We start from the raw sequence: 26,544 nt of genomic DNA, 5'->3' as shown, positions 1-26,544 counted from the left end.
TTTTAACTTTTAGATGTATTTATGTTCCAAGATCCAACTAACTAACATTCCCACTGCCAAATTTAAAAAACAGCAGTTAAGTACAATTAAAGGGAGAATTCTGAAAGTAGGCAAAAATGTTGAGAGTTCAGAAAGGGAGGAAAGCGATTTTAAAATGGTAACATTATTTTTCAAATATTAATATTGGATTGTCTTTCTGTTCATTTTAAAAGGGATACTTAAAATCAGGTCACACTTTCCAAGTCTAACGAATGGAATTCAGAATGGGAAAACAGTCTCTGTTGTTCTATCCATTTCCATAAGAATCCAAGAAAATCAGAGAGAAATCAAAACATGACCAAAGAGTATGACATCTTAAAAACTTTCCCCCCCAACTATGTCAAACTTTTCATAAGCTCACCTTTGGTTTCAGCTAAAACTTTCCTATTTTGTCTAAATGGGCCCATCTGATTCCTCCAACTGTAAATTCTCTCATGTTCTCAGAACAGGATCTTGTCTCCCTTGGGCCTTCACTTTCCATTTAAATACACTCTGCTACTTTTCTCCAAAATCCCTATCACATATATTAGCTTACATGCAAGGAAAGCAAGCAGAGTTTCAAAATGGGCCAGGGGTGGCATTCTTAAAAATAACTCTGAGGAACAACACTCACTTCTCCAATAAAAACACAAGCAGAATTCAGAATAGTTAACTGTGGGATTTGTACATTTATCTTTTCTTTGAGAAGGTAAAATAAACACGAAAAATTCCATAAAATCCAAACCGAAGTCACCTGCCATCACCACCACTCTGTCCTTTCCAATAAACACTTGTTGGCAGAGGCAGGAGGAAAATCGAAGTTTCTTGCCTCTTGAAGTGACAAGCACATTCTTTCCTCATTCGCCAAGCTGCTTTTCTCCCTCCGACGCTCCAGCTGCTCTCAACATCCAGACAGTGTTCCCTTCTCCAGCCGGCCTCTGGCTCTAACCCTCGGCCAAGACTGCTTCTCCCTGAAATCTCTCGGTGACTCCAGCAGCCAGGACTTGGAAGACGAGTCCAAGCTAGTTTGGTTTCTGGCGGGGAGAGAAAAAAAAGGAGAGAAAAGGGGCAAAGAGATGAATGGGAAATACTGTACGTCAGCACGAGAGCTCACAACAATTGTGTTTGGACGATGCCTGATCCGTTGGTGCTGCCAAGTGGTGGCTGATGAGTCTCAGAGTGGTTTCCAGACTTTGAGGCTGTGGGATCTTTTTCCATTGTTGTTCACAGCCTGGGACCCCCCCAAGTTCTGCTGGGGAAAATAAAATATGCTCACAAGATAAGTATGTCTCTTATAACTACAATTTCTTTCAGCTATCATATAACTGAGAAAATCCATAGGACCACGGGGGTGGCAGGAGGGTGAATTTTTAAACCCATTCATTTATATAAATAAGCTCCACAAAAGACAATGTGAATTAATTATTCCTCAGAGATTATAAGGAGTAAATTGTTTATGTTTCTCCCAATTAACAATGTTCCTGCCTTGGCCATAAGTGTGATAGACGGAGGAGAAAAGGGATATAAAGACACATTTGTTCACTTCCAAACTGCAGGAAATCAACAATCAGAAGAAAAGGCAAAAACCTGCAATTATTTAGAAATTCTGGTTTTAAAAACGTCAAAGCTGTCCTATATCCAGACTATCCTGACTTGATAAGGAACCAAGAGTGAATTTTTTAACTCCACACATAGCTGTTAATCACTGTCTGCAGTGCTTCTTGAAAGTACTACACATTAACCTGTCATTACATTTAGAGATGTTAGCCAAAGTCTAACCAGCTGAATTAGTTAGAATATAGATTTGGCAAAGTGTGAAAAAGACCTAAAAACAGAGGTCCCTGTACAAAACAATTGTAGTTTTACTTGTCATTCTCATAACAGTATGACTGCACATGGCCCAGAGGCAGGAATTCTGGCTCTTTCTATTTGTTATACCATACCAAGGACATTTCTGACATTCACACGGTCCAAGGTGATCTTCATTCTAGCCAGTGGGAAGTGAAAAGGGGGGGAATAAAAGGGGAGAATCCACCACTTCCCTTTAAGAGCATGACTCAAAATTTTTACATATCATTTACACCTAATTCCCAGTAACCATAGCGTGGTTACATGGCTACTGTCTGAAAAAAGTGTTGTCTTTATTTTGGGCATCCATGTGCCAGCTAAATATCAAGAATTCTATTACTTTAGTACAGGAATTGGCAAACTATACCGTGGGCCAAATCTGGCCCACTGCCTGGTTTTAAGTGACCTACAAGTTAAGAATGGCTTTTACATTTTTGAATGGGTGAAAAAAGCCAAAAGAAAAATAACATTTCGTGATGTGAAAATTATGTGAAATTCAAATTTCAGTGTCCATAAATAAACTTTTATTAGAACATAGCCACACTCATTCATTTAAATATTGTCTACAGCTGCTTTCATGCTACAAGGGCAGAGCTGAGTAATTGTCACAGAGACCCCATGGCCTACAAGGCCTAAACTATTTACTATCTGGCCCTCTATAAAAAGGGTTTTCTGACCCTGCTTTGGAAGAAAGAAAAAAGCAGGTATTGCTGGATAAGTAGCTAAGTCGGCAACACCAACGTGGTGAAATTGGGAATACAGGAGGGTGCGTTTTAAAAGAGGCTGTAAATGAGTTTTATTTCTTTCAAAAACTTTAATTGTTTTGTTATCCTTTTATACATTAAACATTACTCTGAAACTTAGTGGTTTAAACAGTAAACATGTATTATTCAGTTTCTATTCAGGGTCAGGAATTCAGAAGTGGCTTATCTGGGTGGCTCTGGCTCAGAGCCCCTCGTTAGGTTGTAGTTATGACGTTGGCAGATGCTGCAGTCTCACCTGAAGGCCTGACTGGGGCTGGAGGACCCCTGCTGGATGGCTCACGCACATGTCTATCTGCAGGAGGCCTTGGTTTCTTGCCATGTGGCAGCTAACTTTCCCACAGTGAATCATCTGAGAGAGAGACAGAAACAGAGAGAGAGAGAAAGAGAATTAGCAGTTAAGTCACAGTGCCTTTTATAGCCAGTCTTCAAAGTTTCACAGTCACTCCCATTATATTCTTTTTATTAGAAGAGATTCACTAAGTCCACTCCAGTCTATACTCAATGGAAGGGGAATTAGTTTCCCTCCATCAAAGAGAGAAATGTCAAAGAATTTGTGATTATTTTAAAACTACCACAATAGTATTTGAGGGGGAAAAAAATCACCTGTCTTCAGCTAATGCTAGGGAGGTGAGTCTGCTGATTATAAAATAATTGAAGTTAGTTGACCAGGAAAAAAGAATATTAAGTCTTACATTATAGATGGCAATAAGGTCTCTTGTCTACTCCAATCAATTGGTCGTAGTTACCTGGAGTACTATGTTTTGTTTTGTTTTGTTTTTCCTGGAGTACTATGTTGAGAAGGAATCTGATTGATAGCTATCAAGTCCACATATTTTCTGTCACTGGATTTTTATAAATCTCAAAATTCCAAACAATGAAAATTTGGAGAAAAAGCAGTATGTGAGGCATGTTCAAATCTCCAGAAAGCTAATAAAGCCATGGCTCTTGGACAGCTTTCCCAGGGTGTTTCTCTGGCGTACTGGTTTCTCAGGAGATTTCCTCTCTTCATTAAGCCTTCCTTCCATCAACAAGTATTTATTGAGCATCTATGTGTTACACAGGTACTCTGGCCATCAGAGATAAAGTAGAGAACAAAGTAAATATCCCACTCTCACGGTAAAATAGGAATTTCTGTCTTCTGTAAAAAGTCTTAATTTTTTTCCCCTTTTCCAAAAATCATATGTCTTATTTCTGATTATTATTTAACTGCATTAGACTTTCTAGGTCAACACTAAATAATAGTGGTAATTTTACATGTTTCTGGTCCCTGTATTATAGGGTTTCCCAGAGTATCCGTCACATATTTCCAATGGGTATTAATTGACGTAACTTGGAAGAAGGGTTTCATAATCACACAAAAGATTGGGAAATGCTGGATTAAACAAAGTTGAACAGATTTCTCTACTGTAGGCAACTTTAATGGACCTTGAACCACCAGGAAAAGAATGGTATAACACTCTGTATTTCCAAAAGTACTTGAGTTTAAAATCCTGTGTGTTTTGTTTTGGCTGGTTTGTGCAGAATGCTTATTCAGGTGGTCTGACAAATGTTGCTGGAGGGAATCCAAAGTCACTGTTTCCTTATCTCCCTTTCAGCCAATCAGTTCTCTTATGTTTGTCTAAAACCTTAGAGTTCACTGCAACACAAAAATGTCCACTATCACAGCCATATACAAATCCTAACTGGAAAGTAAATAAATAGTGGCAATTATTCTCATAGAGTAATTCTTTAATATCTGAGTATTTTAAAGCCCTACAAGTATTTTTAAACACATAATTTATAATTATAACTATATACAATGTTTGCTCACATATACATTTATGTAAAGATATGTGTGCGAATGTGTGTGTGTATATATACACACAATTTGCCAAAACAACTTTCCAAATTGCCTGTAAATATATATTTATTAAGTGCACACAATGTGTCAGACACTTTGGCATTAAATACAGTGATGAGCAAGAGGAAATACTTTACAAATGTTAACTCATTAATGTAATTAATAGCTCAGAGGCTTTGAGAACAAAAATCCTTAAACACATCATTATCGTAATGGATACTTTATAAATAAAAATATAGGTTACAAAAAGAGACTATATCAAGGGCTTTGCATCATTTAGGATTTGTGTGCACCGGATGTAACAGAAATCTGATGACAGTGGCTTAACCAAACAGCCTCACATAATTTGCCTCACATAAAACGAAGTACAGAGAAGAGTGGTCCAGGGGTTCCATGGTGTCATCGGTGCCCCAGGATCCTACTTCTTTTTCACTCCCCCATTCTCATTATGTAGCTTAATTCCTCATCCTTGCTGTGAGATGGTCTCAGGTTGGCCATTACCTTCACCCTCACTACCTGCTTTCCAGGCAAGAATGAGAAGGAAGAAAGAGCAAAGGGGCAGAACCTAGCAGGTTTTGTTAATTATTTCATCAGCTGAAAATGTCATGTAGTCACCCCTAACTGCAAGCAAGTCTGGGAAAGTATTTTATCTGGACCCATGGACGCACTGAGCGAAATTCGGTTTCTGTTAAACACAAAGAAGAAATGAATGAATATTTGTTAGTCTACTTGCCCTGTCTTTTCCAGACTCACCTAGTTTTGTCAGAGTCAGAGAGGGCTGAAGCTAATAATAATAATGTTTTAAAATAGATACACTTGTTTCTTTCTACATCATCTCCTAGTTATCATACTTTTAGCCTCCAAATACCTTTACACTAGCAATTTACTTTTGTCATAAACACAAACTTTCATGGAATGCCTACTACTTCCCTTGAATAGCAATGAAATAAATGTGTAAAAAATTTTCATTAAATGTTTGAAATTTTCAGCTTTACTATGTTAAGAAATGGTGGCTTGCTTCTACTTTTATTTGAACTGTTTCTGCCAGCAAAAATAATTGTTCACATTAGCAGAAGCAAAACATTTGCCAGCATGAAAAAGCACTGTATAGAACAGCAGCATACTGTAACACATATTTTCTTACTCTCACAAATCTACTTTAAAACCTTAATTTTTTTTATAGCTATGGCCTCAGGACTTCAGAATTTTCTTTTTTTTTTTTCAACTTTGTAGCACATAAAAGTACATGTGTGAGCTTACAGTGCCAAGAAAAGTTTTCTTAAAGTTATTCCATTTCTACTTGGAATTCTGGCTTCATTTCGCACAGACTATGCCGAATGTCTTCTTATATAGAACACGGAAATACATTATTATAGTCACTAATCTCTCTATTGATGTCTTAAATTCCTCATTGACTCTCCTTGACACCCAAAGAGCACTTTCCATTCCTTTATTCCTTTTTAATCTTCTTCTATTTTTTAGAATACTAATTCCATGTTACCAACTTTCTAATATTTATCTTCTACAAACGGCTGGTGGAATAGATACTGGGTAACTCTCATTTTTAATAAATCTATAGGTCCATTGAACCCAAGAGGGTTCCTAGAAACCAGATTCCTCCAGATGTAATGAACTGAAATACCACCTATGAAAAATCTATTTTAAGTTACCCATAAAACTGCATAGCTCCCAATATCCAACCATGGAGAAATGGTTTTTTATACATAATATGATGAACTAGTATGTTGCCATGTAAAATGATAATAATAAAGGCTATGTGGGACTTCCCTGGTGGTGCAGTGGTTAGGAATCTGCCTGCTAATGCAGGGGACACGGGTTCGAGCCCTGGTCCAGGAGGATACCACATGCCGTGGAGCAACTAAGCCCGTGTGCCACAACTACTGAGCCTGTGCTCTAGAGCCTGTGAGCCACAACTACTGAGCCCGCACGCCTAGAGCCCACGCTCCGCAACAAGAGAAGCCTCTGCAATGAGAATCCCACGCACTGCAACGAAGAGTAGCCCCCCCTCGCCGCAACTAGAGAAAGCCCACGCACAGCAATGAAGACCCAACGCAGCCAAAAATAAATAAAATTTTAAAAAGTAAAATTAAAAATAAAAAAAGTATGTAACAACATGGGAAAATGTTTATGATTTAATATTAAGCAGACTGCAACCTGAGGAAAACGGGAACAGAGAAAAATTAGAAGGTAATATGCAGTAATGAGAATAATTGTGGAAAAGGGCCTATAGTATATTTTTCTTCGGTTCCTTAATTTTTTCTGTACTATCTGATTATTCTTCAATGTGCATGTGTTATTTTCACAATTATAAAAAGGGGAGTAAAGATAATTTTTAGTGAGAATCTGGTGTCCTAGCACCTTCCTCTTCTGTACTTTTCCCTGTCTTTCGGTTCCTCCTTGAGATGCTCAGCAACCTCCTCTGTCTCCCAAATGCCTCCCTCGGCCACTTCCCTGAACAAGGGAGCCCCCACCGGCCCACCCCGCATCACAGGCCTTTCCCACCTTCAAAAGCTCAGCAGCCTGTCTGAGTCCCATTTCCACTGGCCCTATTTACTGGCTGGGTGCCTTTTAACTGTCCATTTCCACTTGCACACTTTAATAACCTACATGAGATTCAGTTCCGCAGCTGTAAAGGGTGATCATCCCTCTTCTTAGGATCACTGTTCGGATTAAAGAAAGTGACAGATATAAATCACTCAAACTGTGGTGCCTGTCACAGAGTTGCCCCCATTACACAATACCAATGACACTATTCATAACAGCACTAACAGTATTCCTCCCAAATGCATATATATGCATTTAAAGAAAGTTTTGGTCAAAAGAGCTTTCAAGCAAAAGGACAGACCCATGAAAAAGTTGTTTGAACCAGAGCCAATGGTAAAGAGCGTTAAGTTTGGAAGGAGAGATTCAAAGACATGAAGGGCTTGTACTCGATCCTCCAACTAGCTAATAGCAGAACAGAGACAAGAACCCCAATCTCTGGGGTTGCTGGGAGAGTGTGGTGCTCTCCACATTGGAACACCCCCATCAGTGCTCGGTGCTTGGATGACTTAAAAATAGTCCAGCTGTCTGCTTAAAAGAAATCCCTTCTTTCTTTTTCCTCATTGATATTTATCTGTCAGACAATCCCATGGCTCCATGGACCTCGGACCACCCACAAGAACAACTTCCTTTTTGCCTTTGGCTGGTAGCACATATGAATTGCTAAGCCTTTCTTAAATCTCTAGGCGAACTTCTAATTCTCATGAGACACATATTTCCTCCAAAGAACTCATTACATAAAGGGCCATCCCCTCTGTAGGGCTCTTTCCTGACTGCTGCTCACAAACAGTTCAACGTGAAAAATTACAACCACTCCTAACTTCATCCTCTTAGTTGCCTCTGTCTATCCTCTGGCCTTAATTTTAAGGTAAGATTACCATCGGGTTTTTTCCAACTTTTTGTAGCAAGATTAGGAGGGAAGGGGTGAGTTTTATTGGACACTGAGAGGAAGGTTCCTATAACACCCACATAAAGAGGTAATGTGGGAAAGCCAAAGCAAGCAGAGGGATTTAAAACCAGCTGGAATACAGCCGGGAAAGAAGTTAACACCCCTAGGCTTTCCATGAACTTTTCTACCATGAATCCTAAGCCAAAGGATCTTTCATGATCAGAAATTATTTGGAAACCTGGTTTCAAACTCACTGGAAAGATGATACAAGAAATGCCTAACAGGGAAGGTTTTACTTAGATTAATTGATTAATTAATGACCACATAACAACTCAAGCTTACTTTGTGCATGTAAAGGTATGAGTAATACCCAAAACCACAAACTCAGGAGCAATAAAAGACGTTAGGTTGAAAGCTCTACATTCAAAATTATCCTGATTTTCCTCTAAGCAACTAGGGAGATGAAAATAAAGAAATCAACAGGAAAACTCATAAATCTGTGACTCTGGAAGGAGAGGGTCACCACTCTACTGAGAAGACAGGTACTTTCCCTGGGTCCAGTAGGAATTGCTTTCTATGATGTGCTGGGAAGTGAATCCAGAGTAGAAATGTCCTTTTCAACTTGTGTCTGGACTCACCTACCTCTCCTGCTGGCTCACCCACACATTACCACTACCTTTACCCATGGTGAGCTCCATACGCCAAGCCACCTTGGAAGAGTATTATGCTTCTGATGGACCTAACCAGCCTCCAAGCAGTTCTCCAACCAAAGATGAATACCCAGGGACTCAGCTGGACTCCCAAATTTTATTGACTTAGAGCCTGAAAAAAACAAAACAAAAAAACCCAGAGAACATACAGAATTATCAAGGTTCTTGGTCAATTATCTGGCTATGAGTTAGCAATTTCTTTCCTCTAGAATTCTAACTTTCTCCTTGTTATGGGTTGAATTGTCACCCCCCTCCCCCCCGCAAACTCATATGTTGAAGTTCTAACTCCCAATATGTTAGTATGTGACCTTATTTGGAAATAGGGTTGTTGCAGGTGCAGTTAGTTAGGTTAAGATGAGGTCATGCTGGAACAGGGCAGGCCTCTATTCCAACATGACTGGTGCCCTTATAAAAAGGGGAAACTGAGACACAGAGACTGACAGAGGGAAGATGAGGTAAACACACACAAGGAATAGCCATCTGATAACAGATTGGAGTGATGCATCTGCAAGTCAAGGAATACCAAGGCTTGCTGGCAAACAAGAGAAGCTAGAAGAGGCTAAAGATTCTCCATTATAGATTTAAGAGAGAATACGGCCCTGCTGACACCTTGGTACCAGGCTTCTAGCCTCTAGAACTGTAAGACAATCAATTTCTGTTGTTTTAAGCTACCCAGTTTGTAGTACTTTGTTATAGCAGACCCAGGAAACTAATACAGGGTTCTGTAACCAAAATTTGTTTAATGATCTATCAACTGATTAGTTAAAGAATTGGAAAGTAGCTCACTTTGAAAAACATTTGTTACCCACTTTAGAGTCATCCACTGTCTCAATTTCTGGGAGGGATTCCAACAAAGACTCACCAAAACTTCTCAAATAACTATTAACTTTACCTTTTACTCTTACTTAGAGCCTCCTTGTTTACAGCACTAAAGTTAGATAAAACCAGGGCAAAACTGAAATACTGAAAAGAACATTTTACCTGGAGAAAGCTGAGTAGACACAGAACGGTTTTCCTGATCATTCTGAGGGAGAGTCCCCCATTTTCAGAATGGGAAGGTGACGAGGAAACTAAGGCTCAGATGAAGCAAGGCCCTTATCTACTGTTAAACAACTAGTGAGGAACAGAGCCTGTCTCCCCCACCCCCCGTCCCCCAAAAAACTAGGGCAAAACCAACCCTAAATATTAGAAATCAAATGGTTTCGTTTTCCCCTCCCCACTGGCTATGTTAAGGTATAATTTTTTAAAGACTAATATCATGACTCACACAAATATAAAGTTAACACATGTCAAAAATTTTATTAAACTGATTAATGAGGGCACCAATAATATGTAAAAAAAATACTGCTTCAAAAGAGAATTCAAATAGACACTAAAATGGATTTGCTAATAGATGCATACAGTGGAATCAATTATATCTTCACTGGCCAAAATTTCTTTGCATTTGAACAGGAATCACTATCAGTTTTCTAGAACTAAGTGTTGTAAAAAGGCAATGTGTTGTTCAAAGGCAATGATTCCTGTTCTGAGTAAGAAATCCACAAATTTATGACCTAATTTCTGCCCTTTGGAAGCTTGAACACCAAGGATATGGGTGCCAGAAATAAGGAGCACTGGAAATGAAGTTCAAAGACCCTTTAGCTTGTACATGAAGCAGGAGAAAACTGTAAGTATAGGATGGTACGGACAGAGGACAGGGAACATAAGGACAAGAGTTAAGGGCCGGGTGAGGCTTTCTTGATTGTGTGCATTTGAGAGGGAAGTGATGAAGACAGAGACAGAAATGGAGAGGCGGAGGAAAGAGGAGGGCAATTAATTACTCAGTATCTTTCTTTCTATTCTCAGGCTTAACAGTCAACAAACAGCAATTCTACGTTGCTTCCCATGTGAGTACCTGGCACATAGTCAGAATTTAGCACAGAAGATACAGACAGACACAGATATATAAAGACACGTGGGGATAGACAGGGAAGAAGTATAAGATCTTAAGGGAAAATATAGCTACTCCAAAAACACTTTTTCAAATTTGTGGGTGAACCCGGTTTCATGGACTGATAATTGTCAAACCTGGATACTTAGAAAGCAAGGTCAAAAGTTACCAGACAAAGAGCTAACTATGTCTCTTCCTCTTTCTCTTTTTTTAAATAAATGTATTTTTTAGATTTATTTATTTATTTATTTATTTTTGGCTGCGTTGGGTCTTCGTTGCTGCAAGCCACCTTTCTCTAGTTGCGGTGAGCGAGGGCTACTCTTCGTTGAGGTGCGTGGGCTTCTCATCGCGGTGGCTTCTCTTGTTGCAGAGCATGGGCTCTAGGCGCGCGGGCTTCAGTAGCTGCAGGACGCAGGCTTAGTAGTTGTGGTGCACGGGCTTAGCTGCTCCTCGGCATGTGGGATCTTCCCGGACCAGGGCTCGAACCCGTGTCCCCTGCATTGGCAGGTGGATTCTTAACCACTGCGTCACCAGGGAAGTCCCCTCTCTTTTTCTTATTTTATTTGTACTTATACATAAATAATGCTGCACCAAATAGGTCTGTGTACATAAGTGTTTCCATATATTAGATAACTTTCTTATAAACAGTTCCTGAAATTAGAATAACTATGACAAACTGTATGAAATACAAGGAACTTTTACACATATTGAACCAACTAAATTTCCCTACAACAGTGCAGGAAGTCCTATTATCTCCTTTACATGAATGAGACTCAGTTTAAGGTTTTGGCTAAGTGAAAAACAACGCTAGGATGTGACCTTATTCAATAACTAATCATGTCCTTTCCCCCAAACTGCATGGTACTAGCTTCTTAGTTCACTCTGTCTCCATTTTGGAGGCCTTGAAAGTGATAAATGCGTGTGGTGGGGGTAACTTTAGCCTGGAAAATACCAAGGCAGTGAAGTGGTCAGAGCTAGCTCCAGGTGTTAACCGGAAGTTCTAATTTGAACGGTTCCATATCTTTGATTAGTTAAGATTAAGAAACAAGTATCTTACAATAAATTCTCTCTGTTGGTAGACATTATTACTCAAAATACAGTTGGAGAAAATTGCTTTAAATCAATATTAAGTCAAGTTGCATGCATTTTAATGGAAAATAAAGGCTTTAACTTAGGATTGAAAAGCAAAGTATAGCATCTGTCAGGAGATTTTTTTTCTTTTTAAGTGGGGACAAGGGGAACTCTTCTGGAGCCCTGAAGTCATCTGAGTGAGGCTGACTCAAGCTTCTCAGCTTGTCAAAACTATTAAGATTTATGGAAGCTGCTTTTATTCCACAAGGACTTCTGTTTAATAGGTTGTGGGTGAACCCATTACACATGAATACCATGGCCTCATGATTCTTGTTTCCTTGTGAAAGTGTGTTTCTTGCACTGAATCATCCTGTAATTTGCTCCACAGGGTTTCCATCTGTTTAGATCAAGTGTGAAAAAGAATTGCCTGAATCACATACTTAATTTGGTGCAATGAAAACGCATATGGCAATGTAGCAAAGACATGCCACAGACTTTACATTCAGGCATACAGGGGAGAAATGCAGCTTCGTCTTATTTTGAAACTGATCTAATCTCCCATGCCACTTAAAGGCATCTGCATCTCTTCCTGTTTAACTATTTCTACCAGGTTAACTCTCTTTTAGGTAAGTTTTCTGCCTTTTTAGAATATTTCATCTTCCCCTCTCTCCTCTCCAATGTCTGAAAGTATAAGGGAAGTCATGTGATTTTAACCACCAGAGGAAAGTGGGCTTACATTCCTCACCTGTAGGTCTTTATGCCTTTTCTCGATACCTGGGTTTGGGAATGTAGCTGGATATGGTTTGGCCCCTGGGCATTTTATGATGACGTCTACTGAAATGTGGCTGGTCACTCCTAGCCCTACGGAGCAGACACCCACTGGTGAAGTCAGTGGACACAGCCATTGGTTTGTTCTTAGCAAGTCCCCACATGTTGCTGCCTCTTTGTCCTGAGCCCAGTCTCCAGGCCTTTCATTTCCTTCATATCTTCTACACTGTGGAACCAGGCACAATACCTCTGGTTCATTTCTCTAGACACCATTCTCCACTTGTGTTTCTTTCCTTCTCTCACCATGTTAGATGTGGCTCAAGCCAAAAGCAAAGCTTTGCATAAAGACCTGTACAAATAAACCAGACACTCTGTGATTCCCTCATACCTATCCAGACGGCTTTATGGGCATCCCTCAAGAGTCAAATCCAAAGGAGAGGATAACAAGTTTACTTGCATCTGACCAACTTGCCCTACTTTCTCCTCTCTTCAAATATTTCATACTTTCGTGAGCTCTAACACATATTATTTCATATTTTAACATTATATGTATCTTCATAGATATGTGCAAGAAATTCTCTGGGACAAATACCCAAGAATACGCTAGGCCACAGGGTGTAACAACAATGAACATGCCACTTCACAGACCCACAAGAGAACATAGTATTTATCACTACATATCCTGACCAACACTTTGCATGTGCATTTCTAATGTTTGTGTTCTGATAGCTTTAACATGGTGCCTCAGTGTTTCTTTAATTTAATTTCTCTGATTACAGCATTTGAGGACTCTCTTTATGAACTTGTTAGCCATTCAGACTTCACTCTCTACATTGCCTTTACATACTGTCAACCCATTTTTTCCCTGGGTTTCTTGTCTTTTTTTTGTTGATGTTGTTGAGCTTTTTGTATGAATATTTTTCTATTAGATTTACAAGATTTAACTTTCACAATGATGTCTTTAACTCATGCAGAATTGCCTCTGTATACAGTGTAAAGTAGGGATCCAAATTTCTCTTCGAGTGAAAATTTTCCCAATGCCACTAAAATAATCTGTTCTTTCATTTTCTAATATGTCACTTTATCTGTCAGCTGTGTAAGTCCCCCATATATACAGTTTAATTTCTGAGTCTTTATTCTATTCCACTGATCTATTTGTCTGTTCCATAACCAATAATGTGTTTTTTAAACCATATAATTGTCAAATGTCTTAATATCTGATATAATAAACTTTGTCTTTTCTCTTCTTTTTCAATTGTGGCTTACCTATTCATGGACTTTCATTTTCCCAAACAAATTTTAGAAGAGTTTTTCAAGTTCTTCAGAAATATAGATGGAATTTTGACTGGAATTGTACTGCATTTATAGATTCATTTGAGGAAAATTGACATCTTTACTACATTAAATTGGCCTGTTTATTCAAAACTTTTCTTATGTCTTTAATAGAGTTTTAAATATTTCTCCACAAAGATATTGGCTTTCCTTTTTAGGTTTGTTCCTAGAAATTTATTCATTTTGATTGATATTATACATAGCATCTTATTTCAATTATATTTTCTAGTTGATAGTTGCTGGTATAGGAAAATATTACTGACTTTTACAAGTTGGTCTTGTCCCCAAAACTTTCCTAAATTCTCTTTATAGTGCTAATAGTCTTCTGTTAACTCTGTTGGAATTTCTATGCATATGATCATTTCACCACCAAACTAACACTACACAACACTAACATTTAGCACTATGTTGACTGGCACATAGTAGGCATAGAGGAATATTCTCCCCTTTCCCTCAGCCCATACACTCAAAATCATTCATAATTGATAGTGAGAAATTTTTTAATTGAAATAAAAAAGAGCTAGTTGCCACAATGTGAAAAATTGTCTGCAATTCTTTTTCTGTTGCTTAGCTTAAGTTTTCTTTTATTTTTTTTTGTTTTCAGATTTTGAACTATTTGAATTTATTTATTTCATTGCTAGAACTTTAGTGGTTACCCTTATAATTTCCACATGCATAATTTGACTTAAAATCTAGAACAATTTATCTCTTCCTCCTGAATAATAAAAGGTTTTCAGAGTTTTTCATTCCAATCATATTCTTTCTATTTTACACATTATTATTGTCTGGTATTTTATTTCCACTTGTGTTTTACCTTCAAAGTAGTCAGTATTACTTTTATTATTTTACAGTTAGTGATTATTTAGATATTCTTTTATTTACCAATTTCTTTTTGTCACATCGCTTCTTGCTTCTCATTCCTTCCTTCTACTTTCAATGTTTTAATTCCTTTAAAGTGTGTCCTTCTCTTATCGATTACAGAATGAAATTCAAACTCTGTGGCTTAGCACTAAGACCCTCTATTGTCTGCTCTTCCCTAGCTCTCATTTCTTTTGCTTCTCCCAGGACAGCATGTTAATGCCACTGTTTGTAGATGACCACACCCCATGTTACCCATTTTCCTTATTTTTGAAACTGCTACCTGGCCAAATGCTCAGTACTGTGAACTACACTAGTAATTGCAGTAGGTGAACTACACTCCATTTAGGCAGGGGTTTTGTTTTGTTCATTGCTGTATTTCTAGTGCTTGGAACAGTACCTGGCATGTAGTCAGTATGTGTTGAATAAATGATTAAAGGATTGAATCAATAAACGTAAATACAGGAAAAAAAATAAAGTGTGTCCTTGAGTAATTTTTTCAATGAGAATGAATAACTAGTAAATTCTTTCAAGATTATTGTTAAATGTCTTCATTTTACCTTTGCCCTTAAATGATAGTTGAGTTGGGTATACTAGATTGTCAACTGTTTTCTTGAAAAATATTTTCCTTTTTTCTTCTGTCCTCGATTGTTGCCACTGTGAAGTCTGTTGCAAATCTAACCTAATTATCTACCTTTGTAGATAATGCTTTTTCCTCCCTGTTAGTGTTTCAGGTTTTCTTTTATGTTCTGTCTTTAGTGTTATGCAGTTTAATTATGATGTGTCCAAGTGTAGATTTAGTTATTTATTTACTTAGTCTTCCTTGGATCTAAGTTAACCACAAAATTCAAGGTTGAGCTGATTATTAACCTGCTCTACAGAAGTCCAATTAAAACACTGACATATGAAGAGGTAGCCTAATGAATGTACTATCAAGTCGTTCCTGTCTGGAATATTGTCTATTTAGACCTCATTAGCTTTCCACACTGCAAAATTATGTGAATTAAGTTACATGCTGGTTACATGCTTTTGGATGTTATCAAGGTTCAACATTATCCATATATATAATGTTTTTGTATTGTCTATAAATCATAGTTGAAAACAATATATATAAAACTAAGAGGTTAACAGTTCCAAACTTCTCTACCTCAACCCTCAGATATTAATCATTCTCTCCTTCCATCCTGGCTCTGAGAAACAGAAGAATCTTTCCCTTTCCAAGGTTCACCCACCTTTTCTTCCACTATCTCTGACACTTGGCTCAGTAATTATACCTTCACTCCAAGCTCATTTAAGTCTTTTCCATTCCACCCACTCATTTTTTTGCAGGTAAAGAAATTTCAAGTTTCACATTTTCTAAAAAATAAAAACTTTCCCGTATTCTTTCTTGTCCCTCCAGCTAATAACCTCTATTTGTCACCCTCACAGCCAAACTTCAGAAAGGAAGGAAAGGGGCTTTCCTGGTGGCGCAGCGGTTGAGAATCTGCCTGCCAATGCAGGGGACATGGGTTCGAGCCCTGGTCTGGGAAGATCCCACATGCCGCGGAGCAACTGGGCCCGTGAGCCACAATTACTGAGCCTGCGCGTCTGGAGCCTGTGCTCCGCAACAAGAGAGGCCACGATAGTGAGAGGCCCGCGCACCGCGATGAAGAGAGGCCCCCGCTTGCCGCAACTAGAGAAAGCCCTCGCACAGAAACGAAGACCCAACACAGCAAAAATAAATAAAATTAAGAAGTGTTGTAAGAAAGGTTTAATTTAAAAAAAAAAAAAAAGGAGGGAAACCTCTCTTATACCCTCCCGCTTACCCACATACACCAATTTCATCCTGGTTCTGCCGCAATTAAGCTTCTTCTAGCACCACTCACTGAAACCTCTCCAGGCAAAACTACTAACACTTCCTGACCTCTAAAGCCAAAGGAGTGTTTTTGTAACCAATCTTATTTGGATGCTATAAGGCTTGGACATCTTTGCCTGATTTGTCATTATTGACTTTAGGATTATCACTCTCTCAGAATTCTCCTCTGGCTTTTCAGATTGCTCCTCCTTGGATTACTTTTCATACTGTACCACTATTCCTCTACTCCCCTTTAAATGGAGGAGAACTATGGGGTATTCCTGGTCCTCTTCTCATACCCATTTCCATGTCTTCAGCTAGTACTTATAAAGTGAAGACTCTGAAATATCTCTCTCTAACCCTTGCCTCCATCTTGAGCACAGATCTAATTTCCAGTAGCATGTTTGACATCTTCAGCTGACTGCCCGACAGCACCTCAAACTCACTGTGTCCAAGTCCTTTTCTTTTTCTTTCAAACTTTCTCTTTCTCTTATATTCCCTATTTTGATAAGTACCACTGTCATTCACTGTTCAAATTTAAAACAGAGTAATTCTCTAGTCTCTTGCTATCCAGGATGTTCTGTGATGATGGAAATACTCTGTGTCTATGCTGTCCAATATGGTAATACTAACTACTTGTAGCTACAGAGCACTTGAAATGTGGCTAGTATGACTGAGGAAATGAATTTTTACTGTATTTAATGTTGATTAATTTAAATAGCCATGTGTGGCTGCCCTATTGGAAAGCACAGCTCTAGCCCTTCGTCTCACCTAAATTACTTTTGCCATCAGGACACATAGATTCTATCCCTTAAATTTATCTTGAAGAGATCCTTCTCAAAGCAATCCCTCTTTTCTATCTCCGCCGCTACCATTTGAAAACACCAACCTGATTATGTCTTCTCCCTGTCCCAAATGTCTTCACTAACCTCACATTTTATATTTTATATAAGATAATATCTGAACTTCTAGCTGTAGCCTATAAAGACTTCCACGATCCGGTCCCCCAGCCACTCTCATCCACACCACTCTCCCAGCACCCTCTATAACAAGCATACTCAGCTCTTTGCTCTTTCCCTACATGCCCAGTAATACCTCCAAGCTTGTTTACACTCTGTACTTCTAAGTAGTTTATACTCTCTCTCTCTCTCTCTCAGTTCCATGGATTTTTACCTAAACTAAAGGGACCAGATCAAATGCCACCTCCTTCCTATATTTGTTTGTATATCTGTTTCTTTTTCCTCCAGAGTAAGGACAATGTTCTATGGAACATTTTCACTCTCATATGTGAATGAGTGAGTGAATGAATGAATGAATAATAAAATTTCAAACAATTCCTTCTATAATTAAAGGCCAAAAGTGTATCACCTGAAAAACTTGAGTGCTTCCTTTTTTCAGATAGCTGAAATTATAAACCTATAGTTTTTTCTTATCTCTATAAGTCATCTATTCTCATATGTATGAAAACAGAGCTTTCTTTATTTTTCCTAACTGAATTTAGGCAAATAACATTACATCTCTAGATTTATCACTTATTATCCCTATAACACAATCCCTCTAAGTCCCAACTTTCCCATCTGAAAAATGGGGATAATTGTGTGGAAGCAGGAAATGGTGGAAAAGGGAAAGAGAGAGAGAGAGAGAGAGAGAAGGAGGGAGGGAAGAAGGAAGGAAGGAAGAGAGAGTGAGAGGTGGGGAGGGAGGGAAGAAGGAAGTATGCAGTAAATCCTCAGGTGGAGGTACTGATACTTTTCCAGGCCTCCCCAGGTGATCACGGGAATACACAGACACCAATGATACTACTGATTTAGAGTGAAGTTTCACCAGATCTAAGAAGCATCCCACTTTTTAATTCCCTCTGTGAAGAAAGGTGAGTTGTAGGTCAATTCCCAGATAACCCTGGGTGTTCAATCAGAACTTGGGTCTCAGACATACCTGAAAACCAATTCCCCAATCTATGCCTGACTACACTTTTACATGGATGGTTCTAATTCTGCATTTGGTCTGCAGACCCTAAATATAAATTCATTTCTCTACAATAGTAGTCTATAACTGATAGGATTTTCATGAGGATTCAACGAGATCTTAATGTGCTAATCCTTTCAAAGTGTTTAGCACAGCGCCTCACCCACAATAAGGGCTCAAACGTAATAGTTATGATTATTATTTATGGGATTCAATAATTTCGCATGTTCTGAAACTGCAATAATTTTGAGTGCCAAATCATAAATTTCTTCTGCTCAAGTGCTGGGAAGTCAGACTGGAAAGGAACTAGTAGCTAAAATATGTATATGCTCAGCACTTATCAAGGTTGTATTTTTGTTCGTGTGATTATTTGATTCATATCTGTCTCCCTCACTAGACTGTATTCTCCAATTACAACTGAGCCTTGTCAATTTTTGGTTGTCCTTGGATCCCCAGCACTTAACAAAGTGCCTGGCACATGGGAAGCACTTGATAAATATTTGCTGAAATAAGTTGTTCACTTATTTGAAAACATTCCAGGTACTATGCTAGAAATTTGGGAGACAAAATGTCTCAGAGAAGGTCTTCTGCCATCAATGAACTCTAATCTAGTCAACAAGTCCCTAAATCAAACCGATGATTATAATGGAGCAAAGCACGTGTTATGAGAATTGTTCACATGGAGTGCTGTGGGAAAATATAAGAGGGGCATCTAACCAGTCAGGAGATGGGGAGTTAGGAAAAGGTTTCAAGAGGATGTGACAGTTGAGATAATCTCATAATAGTCAAGAAAAAGACAAAGAGCAGTCCAAGGAGAGCAAGAAGCATAGAAATGAGAAAGAGGAAAGGCAAGTTTTTCTGTTTAATTGGAGAAGGATCTGCAAGAAAACAGTGGCAAGAAACAAGATGCAGAAGTAGGGAGAAATGAGAACATGTGTTGTGAACCATGTTAAGGATTTGAATTTAATTATGAAGGCAATCTGGAGACACTGGAGGATTTGAAACAGAGAGAGATGGTAACTGGAAAAATGAGTGGACTGGGCTAGGTCTCTAAAGTGTCTTCCAGTTGTAGAAATCAGTGATTTAGAAATTTTGAATGCTAAATTTAATACTCAAATACAGTAACTGTATGTATTAGAAGAGACTAAACTTCTGTAACAAGCAGACTCAAAATGTACGGACAGCAGAGGTTCATCACATGCTCAGATGGCAGCCGAGGGCAGGTGCTTTGATTACCTTGTGGAGGAAAGATAGGATCTGCTCCTAACAGTCATTCTAGGCTAACAAACCTCTGCCATATTCAATGCATGGCTTCCAAGCTCACTCTGGTCTCCACATCACCATTTCATCCTTTGTGAATGGGTTATGGCATGAGAAGCACCCTATAGGAGGCTTTATGAGTCAGGTCTGGAACTGGCACAGATCACTTCCATTCAGTAGGACTCACTGGCTAGAACCAAATCACATGGCCACTCTAACTGCAAAGAAGGCTGGGAATTGTAGTCTAGCTGTCTGCAAAGGCAGTCTTCACCACACTATTCTAGCTTAGAATTTGGGGTACATTTGTGTTCCCTTTCCCCTAGATGGTTTTATTTTCTATTTTAATCATCTTAGAGTTTGTGTATTTCATTGTAAGATAGCTCAAATTCATTTTAAAAAATGCATAGTGAAAATTATAAATAAAGCAAAAATCATATAGTTGGTGAATGTCAACAAGACTATATGGTATTTTACAGTTCATAAAGGCCTTTCACACTCTTTAGTTTGTTTTTTAAAAGCAACCCTTTGATATAAGCAGGAAACGTTACCACCATCGTTTAAAATATAAGCATGACTCAGAGAGATAAATGACTAACCTGAGGTTGTCCAATTTCACTCATTCTAACAGTTATTTACATGTAGGAAATATTTAATTGTCCTTGAAATCCATCTAAAAATGTAAAAGTATTTTTTTCAAATATTAAGAACTATCAAAAATAAAGGACATATTCATCCAGAACTCATGTTGAGGTCTATTTTGAAACACTTAGATTCACATAAATCAGCAAAGCTCACCTCAACCACCTATACAGAAAGGACATTGAAACATAACCACTCGTAACAATACTGCAAACAGACTCCATCTGTGAGCTAGCTATCTTCATGCTATAGAAAAAAAGAGTTTGCAAAAGAGACAGAGAGAGAAGGCACTTGAAGCATAGATTCTGGCACTTACTTTGTTAAAGGTTTTAGATGGCGTGTATTAGTTTCCTAGGGCTGCCATAACAAAGTACCACAAAATGAATGGCTTAAAAAACCATATATTTATTGTCCCGCAGTTCTGGAGGCTAGAAGTTTGAGATCAAGGCGTCAGCAGGACCACACTCCTTCCAAAGGTGCTAGAGAAGGATCTGTTCCAGGCCTCTCTCCCAACTTCTGCTAGTTCTTTGGCTTTGAGTAGCATAACTCCAATTTTCACAGAACTGTGAGACCATAAATTTCTCATTTGCTCACCTTTGGCTTGGATTTAGTCAATGAGACAAAGGCTTACATATTAAGGAATTAACAACCTACAAGAAAATGAAGAGAGCTTTCCTAAGCCCAAGAAGGAGTTGGAAAATGAGGCAACAGAAAGAAGCCAACAAAAAATTCCAAATGCTCAGGCCATGTAATGTTTGCCCTTCAGAACATTTTACCAGCATTTGGCCTGCTGTCCCCCACCAAGCCTCCTCTGGAAAGTGAACAATGTGTCAACCTCCCACATCTATGTAAGTTTCCCACTTGTCTCCCCTGAGCAATATTCTTCCCATGAAGTCATGTACAGCTCCTATCATTATTCCAAATGACTTTTCAATCCTTCTGACACCTAGCTTTTATGTATTTAAAGGATGGGCCCATGAAAACTAAACCAAACAAAAGATATAGTACAAAGACCTCAGCTGTTCTACAGAAAAACACTTTTGCAGTTCTTCTTTCCTTTTCCCAGTCCAACCCAACTTTCCCACCCAACCTTTTCTAATACCACCTCCCCCGCCAAAAAAAGGAGAATAGACAGTAAAACATCTTCACTATTCACCAGTGGACTGGGAAGGTATTCTTCCTTTAAAGCTCATGCCCAGTACCTGGCACACTGAACACTCTGTTGTTTCATTTTTCTGACTGCCTTAATCACACTTGCCAGGCTAACCTCTGTGGACTGCAAGACTTAACAATTAGAGGAGGTGGGGGTTGAAGAACAAGGAGGAGGAGGAGGAAGAGGAAGAGGAAGAGGAAGAGGAGAAGGAGTTGAGAAAGGGGGAAGGAGGGGGAGAAGAAGAAACAAAAAACCAAAAAGAAACAAAAATCTTTTTCAAAGAACACCATCTTCAGAGAAAACATCTGATAGGACTTGCACCTTAAACTTCCACCCACCTACTCACCACTCCAGGATTCTTTTCCCCAAATTTAACCTGAGATGGAATCACCTCTAGTCCAGACTGAGGCAAGTTTGGCAGCTTCAAGGGTTGAATGATGAAAATTTAGTAACAATCTGCTTTTCTCTGCAAATTGCTAAGGCAACGGTGTTCCTTAGCCAATTCAAAAATCAAGTGATGCCCAAATAAACTACAGCACATTCTCGTCTAGGCCTTTTACCCAGTAGCCAAAGCAAGGTGCAGCCAGAGGCTGCTGGTCTTGCCTGAGTCTCCTGCTGAAACAGTCCTACCATGAGATTGGCATTCTGGGGTGGTTTCTTCTAGAAAGGGATGGGAGTTGGGGCAAAAAATTGTATGGTGATAGGGTAAAAGGAAGAGGAGGGAGACAAGAAGAAAGTAACTGTTTGTACAACGTGGTGCTACCATGAATGTGGTCATAACAGAGGTCAAATTGGGCATCGGTTTTACAGGATTATCATACCCAGATGAGAACAGGCTGAATTCATTATTAATCTGCAAAGAAGATCTTCCCTGTGATTTTTATTTCAATTCTCTTCCTACTCCCTCCCTTTGGTTGAATGGTACCATGAATAATTGTATTAACCCCAAACCAGGGTATAATTAGCCTCTCTCTCAGCTTCCACAGTCTATCACAAGTCTTGTCAATGAGAGCTCCTAGATAGGTCTCTTTCAGACACATCTGTTTTTCTGCATAGCCACTGCCACTAGTATAGCTCAAGTCATCACCATCTTCTTTGCCTGGATTAATGGCAATGGATTCTTATCTCTCCCTCTCCCCTCACACATACTCTTCTCTTTCCAATCTATCCTGTAATCAGGATGATCTTTCTTAAATGCAAACACAAACACGTCACTCCACTGCTTAAAACTCTTCATGGCTCTCTGCTTTTATATTAAAGTTCGAACTTTCATCATGACTTTCAAGACCCTGCCTCCATGGCTTCTGCCCTACTCTCTAGCTTCTCCTCTTTTTCCTCCAAGTGCTCTATGCTCCATCCATACCAAACTCCTTGAGGTTCCTCTAATGCACCCTGTTTCTCCCCTGTGCCCCTCCTTGCCTCCCACCCACCCTTTCAGTTCTCTTCTGGCCTCTTGGGATCTTCCCATCCTCCCCTCCTTCTTCTCCTTCCCCACTCCTCCTCCTCTTCCTCCTTCTCCTCTTCTTTCTCCTCCTCTTCCTTCTTATTTTCATCATTTGCTAACTCCTACTTACCGTATAGTCTTCAATTGTGATTTCACTTCATCTGTAAAAACTTATTTGCCCCTGTGCCTTGCAAATCTGTGTTAAGTGCTCTTCCCATAAGCTTCCTCAGAACTGTCACTTTCTCCTTCGATAGAGTATAACATTCTATATTATAATTGCTTGGTCACTCATCTCTCTCCTGTTCTCCCCACCTGCCCCCCAACCCAGGACTACATACCCCAAGATCAAGGAGCATGTCTGTTTTGCTCACCATGACCCTAGCACCACACAGAGAGCACATTATAAGTGATTCAATCAGTCAGTCAATTAAAATACTCCATGCTGCAGTGGTGGAGGTAAGAAAAGTCTTTGGCTCATGCATTGCTTCCCAAGTCTTCCTATTTAATCCTTGTGGTTATACTTCGGCAAAAGGCAAATTCATTGCCTTTTCTGCCTTTCACTGCATAAAAAGCAACCGTGGGATAAAAGATGAACACCACCAACAAAAACACTTACTTCCCTACACAGTTGTTAGAAGACTCAGATAATTTTTTAACAAGTTATGGAGGCTTGATCCTTGCTTTAGACTCTTCTCAAGCTTAAATTGTTAGTGATATCAGATCACAGTTGGTTGGACCAGAATTCCTGAATCCTCAAACTCCTTCCATAACCACAGCCATCCCTAGGGGTTCAGGACCAACTTACCCATTAGACCCAGTAGTAACCCCATGCCTAGGGTCCACAATAGGTTTAGAAGCTCACGAAAATGTTTTAATTTATTTTAGAAGCAGAAGGAAAATAAACTCAGAGGTCAAAAAAATATTTTAAAATATAATATTTATCTTTATACCAACATAAAACATAATTTTCAATACTTTTTATGGAGGAAGGGGATAAATTAAATCAACAGTGCCAAATGCCCATGAAAATCATAACTTTAGTCCTGCTAAGTGCCTGGAAAATTGTATGTGCACAGAAGACAAGGCTAAGGAATCAAAATCATCTCACTATCTTGGAGCCTTGATGGAGCCCTTAGTCTTGGTGAGAAGGTTGAATCCCATGGAAGATTCAAGGATTGTTCCTGTGCCTCTGACCTGTATGATGAGCCAGCTGAGGTTTCTCTCACCCTTTTTCTTAGGTTTTTACAGGGACTATAGGCAATCCACCAAAGGAAACTAGAATATGTTGCCCCCAAATCTGCCTCTTTAACACAAAAATTCTTTTTTCAAAATGTGAAAAGTATTTAGCAAGAATAAAATGCACCCAACGGCAACATTAAAAACAAAGTAAACTAAATTTACAGAAAATATGGGCAAGCCTGTCTTTTTTTTTTTTTAATATTTTTTTTTGAATTTTATTTAATTTATTTTTTTATACAGCAGGTTCTTATTAGTTATCCATTTTATACATGTTAGTGTATATATGTCAATCCCAATCTCCCAATTCATCACACCACCACCACCACCCCTGTCACTTTCCCCCCCTGGTGTCCATACATTTGTCCTCTACATCTGTGTCTCTATTTCTGCCCTGCAAACTGGTTCATCTGTACCGTTTTTCTAGGTTCCACATATATGCGTTAATATACGATATGTGTTTTTCTCTTTCTGACTTACTTCACTCTGTATGGCAGTCTCTAGATCCATCCATGTCTCTACAAATGACCCAATTTCATTCCTTTTTATGGCTGAGTAATATTCCGTTGTATATATGTACATCTTCTTTATCCATTCGTCTGTCAATGGGCATTTAGGTTGCTTCCATGACCTGGCTATTGTAAATAGTGCTGCAATGCACATTGGGGTGCATGTGTCTTTTTGAATTATGGTTTTCTCTGGGTATACGATGGGCCAGCCTGTCTTGACTCCCTCTTGACCCTTCTAGGCAAATGAGAACTTCCTGAGCAGGCAGAGCAATCCACACAGCAGATGGCTCCAGTCCAAGCCAATTTACACAGGTCAGAATTTCCCAGTCCAGTGCTTTTTCTGGGCTATGATGGAAGAGATAATGTAGATATGCAACCACATGATTTACTATCTACCCTGCCTTCAGCCAGAGTCAGGAAAGAAACATTGCTATGTGCAGTGCTATACCCAGAAGCTTTCAAGCTCAGGGATATTTAAATTTTTTTTTTTTTAATTGAAATCCTTTCCCTTTCATGACCTCATCCTTTGCCTTTAGCAAACTCCTCCCCTAACTTTCCCAGAAGTAGGAGTTGACTTGAACACATATTTCTCTATCTCCAATTCTTACTTCACTCACTCTATGATATTGCTAGCATGGGAAGGGGGCCCTGTTGCCAGGGCAACCAGTAGTACGTAAGTTCAGCCTCAGTTGGATCCTCTATTCTAACTGATCAAATTCCAACTATGCTCTTGACTCATCTCAATTTTATAGACATAAGAAGGTAAAATATTTCATAATTCCCCTGACATATATTTTATCTATATCTTCATAAGATCCTGCTGACCTGTCTCTTCTCCTGAATTCATTAATTTAACTCATTTATTTCTACTAACCAGAGATGATATTCAAAGTATTTAAAACAGACATGGCATGAAAAATACATCAGAATGGATGTATTCACCAAATCAGAATGTATACTAGCTGTAAACAGGAACTGAACCAGAGCATACTAGCCACCAACTGGTCCAGTCTATAACTAAACTTGATACCTTTCCTTCCTGCTATCAAAGAGACTTCTCATCTGACCAGTTACTGTATACTTAATGTCCTAATTGCCCACCATCACATACAACTGAATAAGAATTTGATGTGAAATTCATCCGTGCCTTTTATGTCAATTCATAGTTACGATAATTTAAAAAAATTAGTTTAGATATTCCCTTCATAGGAAGAAAGATACTGTGTTAGAAGGTGGAGAAGGATGTTAAAGGCACTGTATGTAGGAAGGAGAAGGAGGATATCAGAAAGTACATAATCACTTCCTAGCTGAGGTAGGAGTGGTCCCATATAGCAGTCAGCAGTGTTGTTCCTGAAATGCTCCGGTTCCCCCTTACAGGTATGTGGTACAATTGCACTTCTCAGCCCCATTCTGCTTGGGTAGGGCCAAATAACTACTTCTAACCAAAGAGTTGTGGGCAGACATGATGTATGTCACTTCCAGGAAGAATGCTGAATTATTGCTGCGACCCCAAAGAGCAACTAGCAACCTTCCACATTCTAGCTGCTATTTCAACTTTGATCCCAGAGGGAGGGTGACTTGCATTAGAGACCTCCAGCTGACTCACAATGAAAATGTAGTGTGAGTAAAAAATAACCTTTGTAGTCTTAGACCATTGAAATTTTTGGCTTTGCTTGTTACTGAGACACACTTTAAGCTATCCTGACTGATATATTTTAGTTTTAAGATCTTATCATTAGAGGCTCCTGTTTAGTGCCCTCATTCTGAGACACCTACTTCAATAGTTTTTTTTTTTTTTAAACATCTTTATTGAAGTATAATTGCCTTACAATGGTGTGTTAGCTTCTGCTTTATAACAAAGTGAATCAGTTATACACATACAATATGTTCCCATATCTCTTCCCTCTTGCATCT

The 26,544-nt window shown here is 38.9% G+C and overlaps 1 protein-coding gene across 1 annotated transcript in view; it reads right to left on the bottom strand.

The window, feature by feature from the left end:
* Nucleotides 1-768: 768 nt before the first annotated feature.
* Nucleotides 769-26,544, bottom strand: part of LOC132369743 (ankyrin repeat domain-containing protein 17-like) — a 117,388-nt gene continuing 91,612 nt past the window's right edge. The window contains 1 exon segment of the mRNA XM_059929418.1: nt 769-1,052. Coding sequence (XP_059785401.1) covers nt 769-1,052 — 284 coding nt within the window.

Source organism: Balaenoptera ricei, chromosome 8, assembly GCF_028023285.1.
Source record: "Balaenoptera ricei isolate mBalRic1 chromosome 8, mBalRic1.hap2, whole genome shotgun sequence".
NCBI classification, from domain to species: Eukaryota; Metazoa; Chordata; class Mammalia; order Artiodactyla; family Balaenopteridae; genus Balaenoptera; species Balaenoptera ricei.
This window is presented reverse-complemented; position numbering and strand designations above follow the sequence as displayed.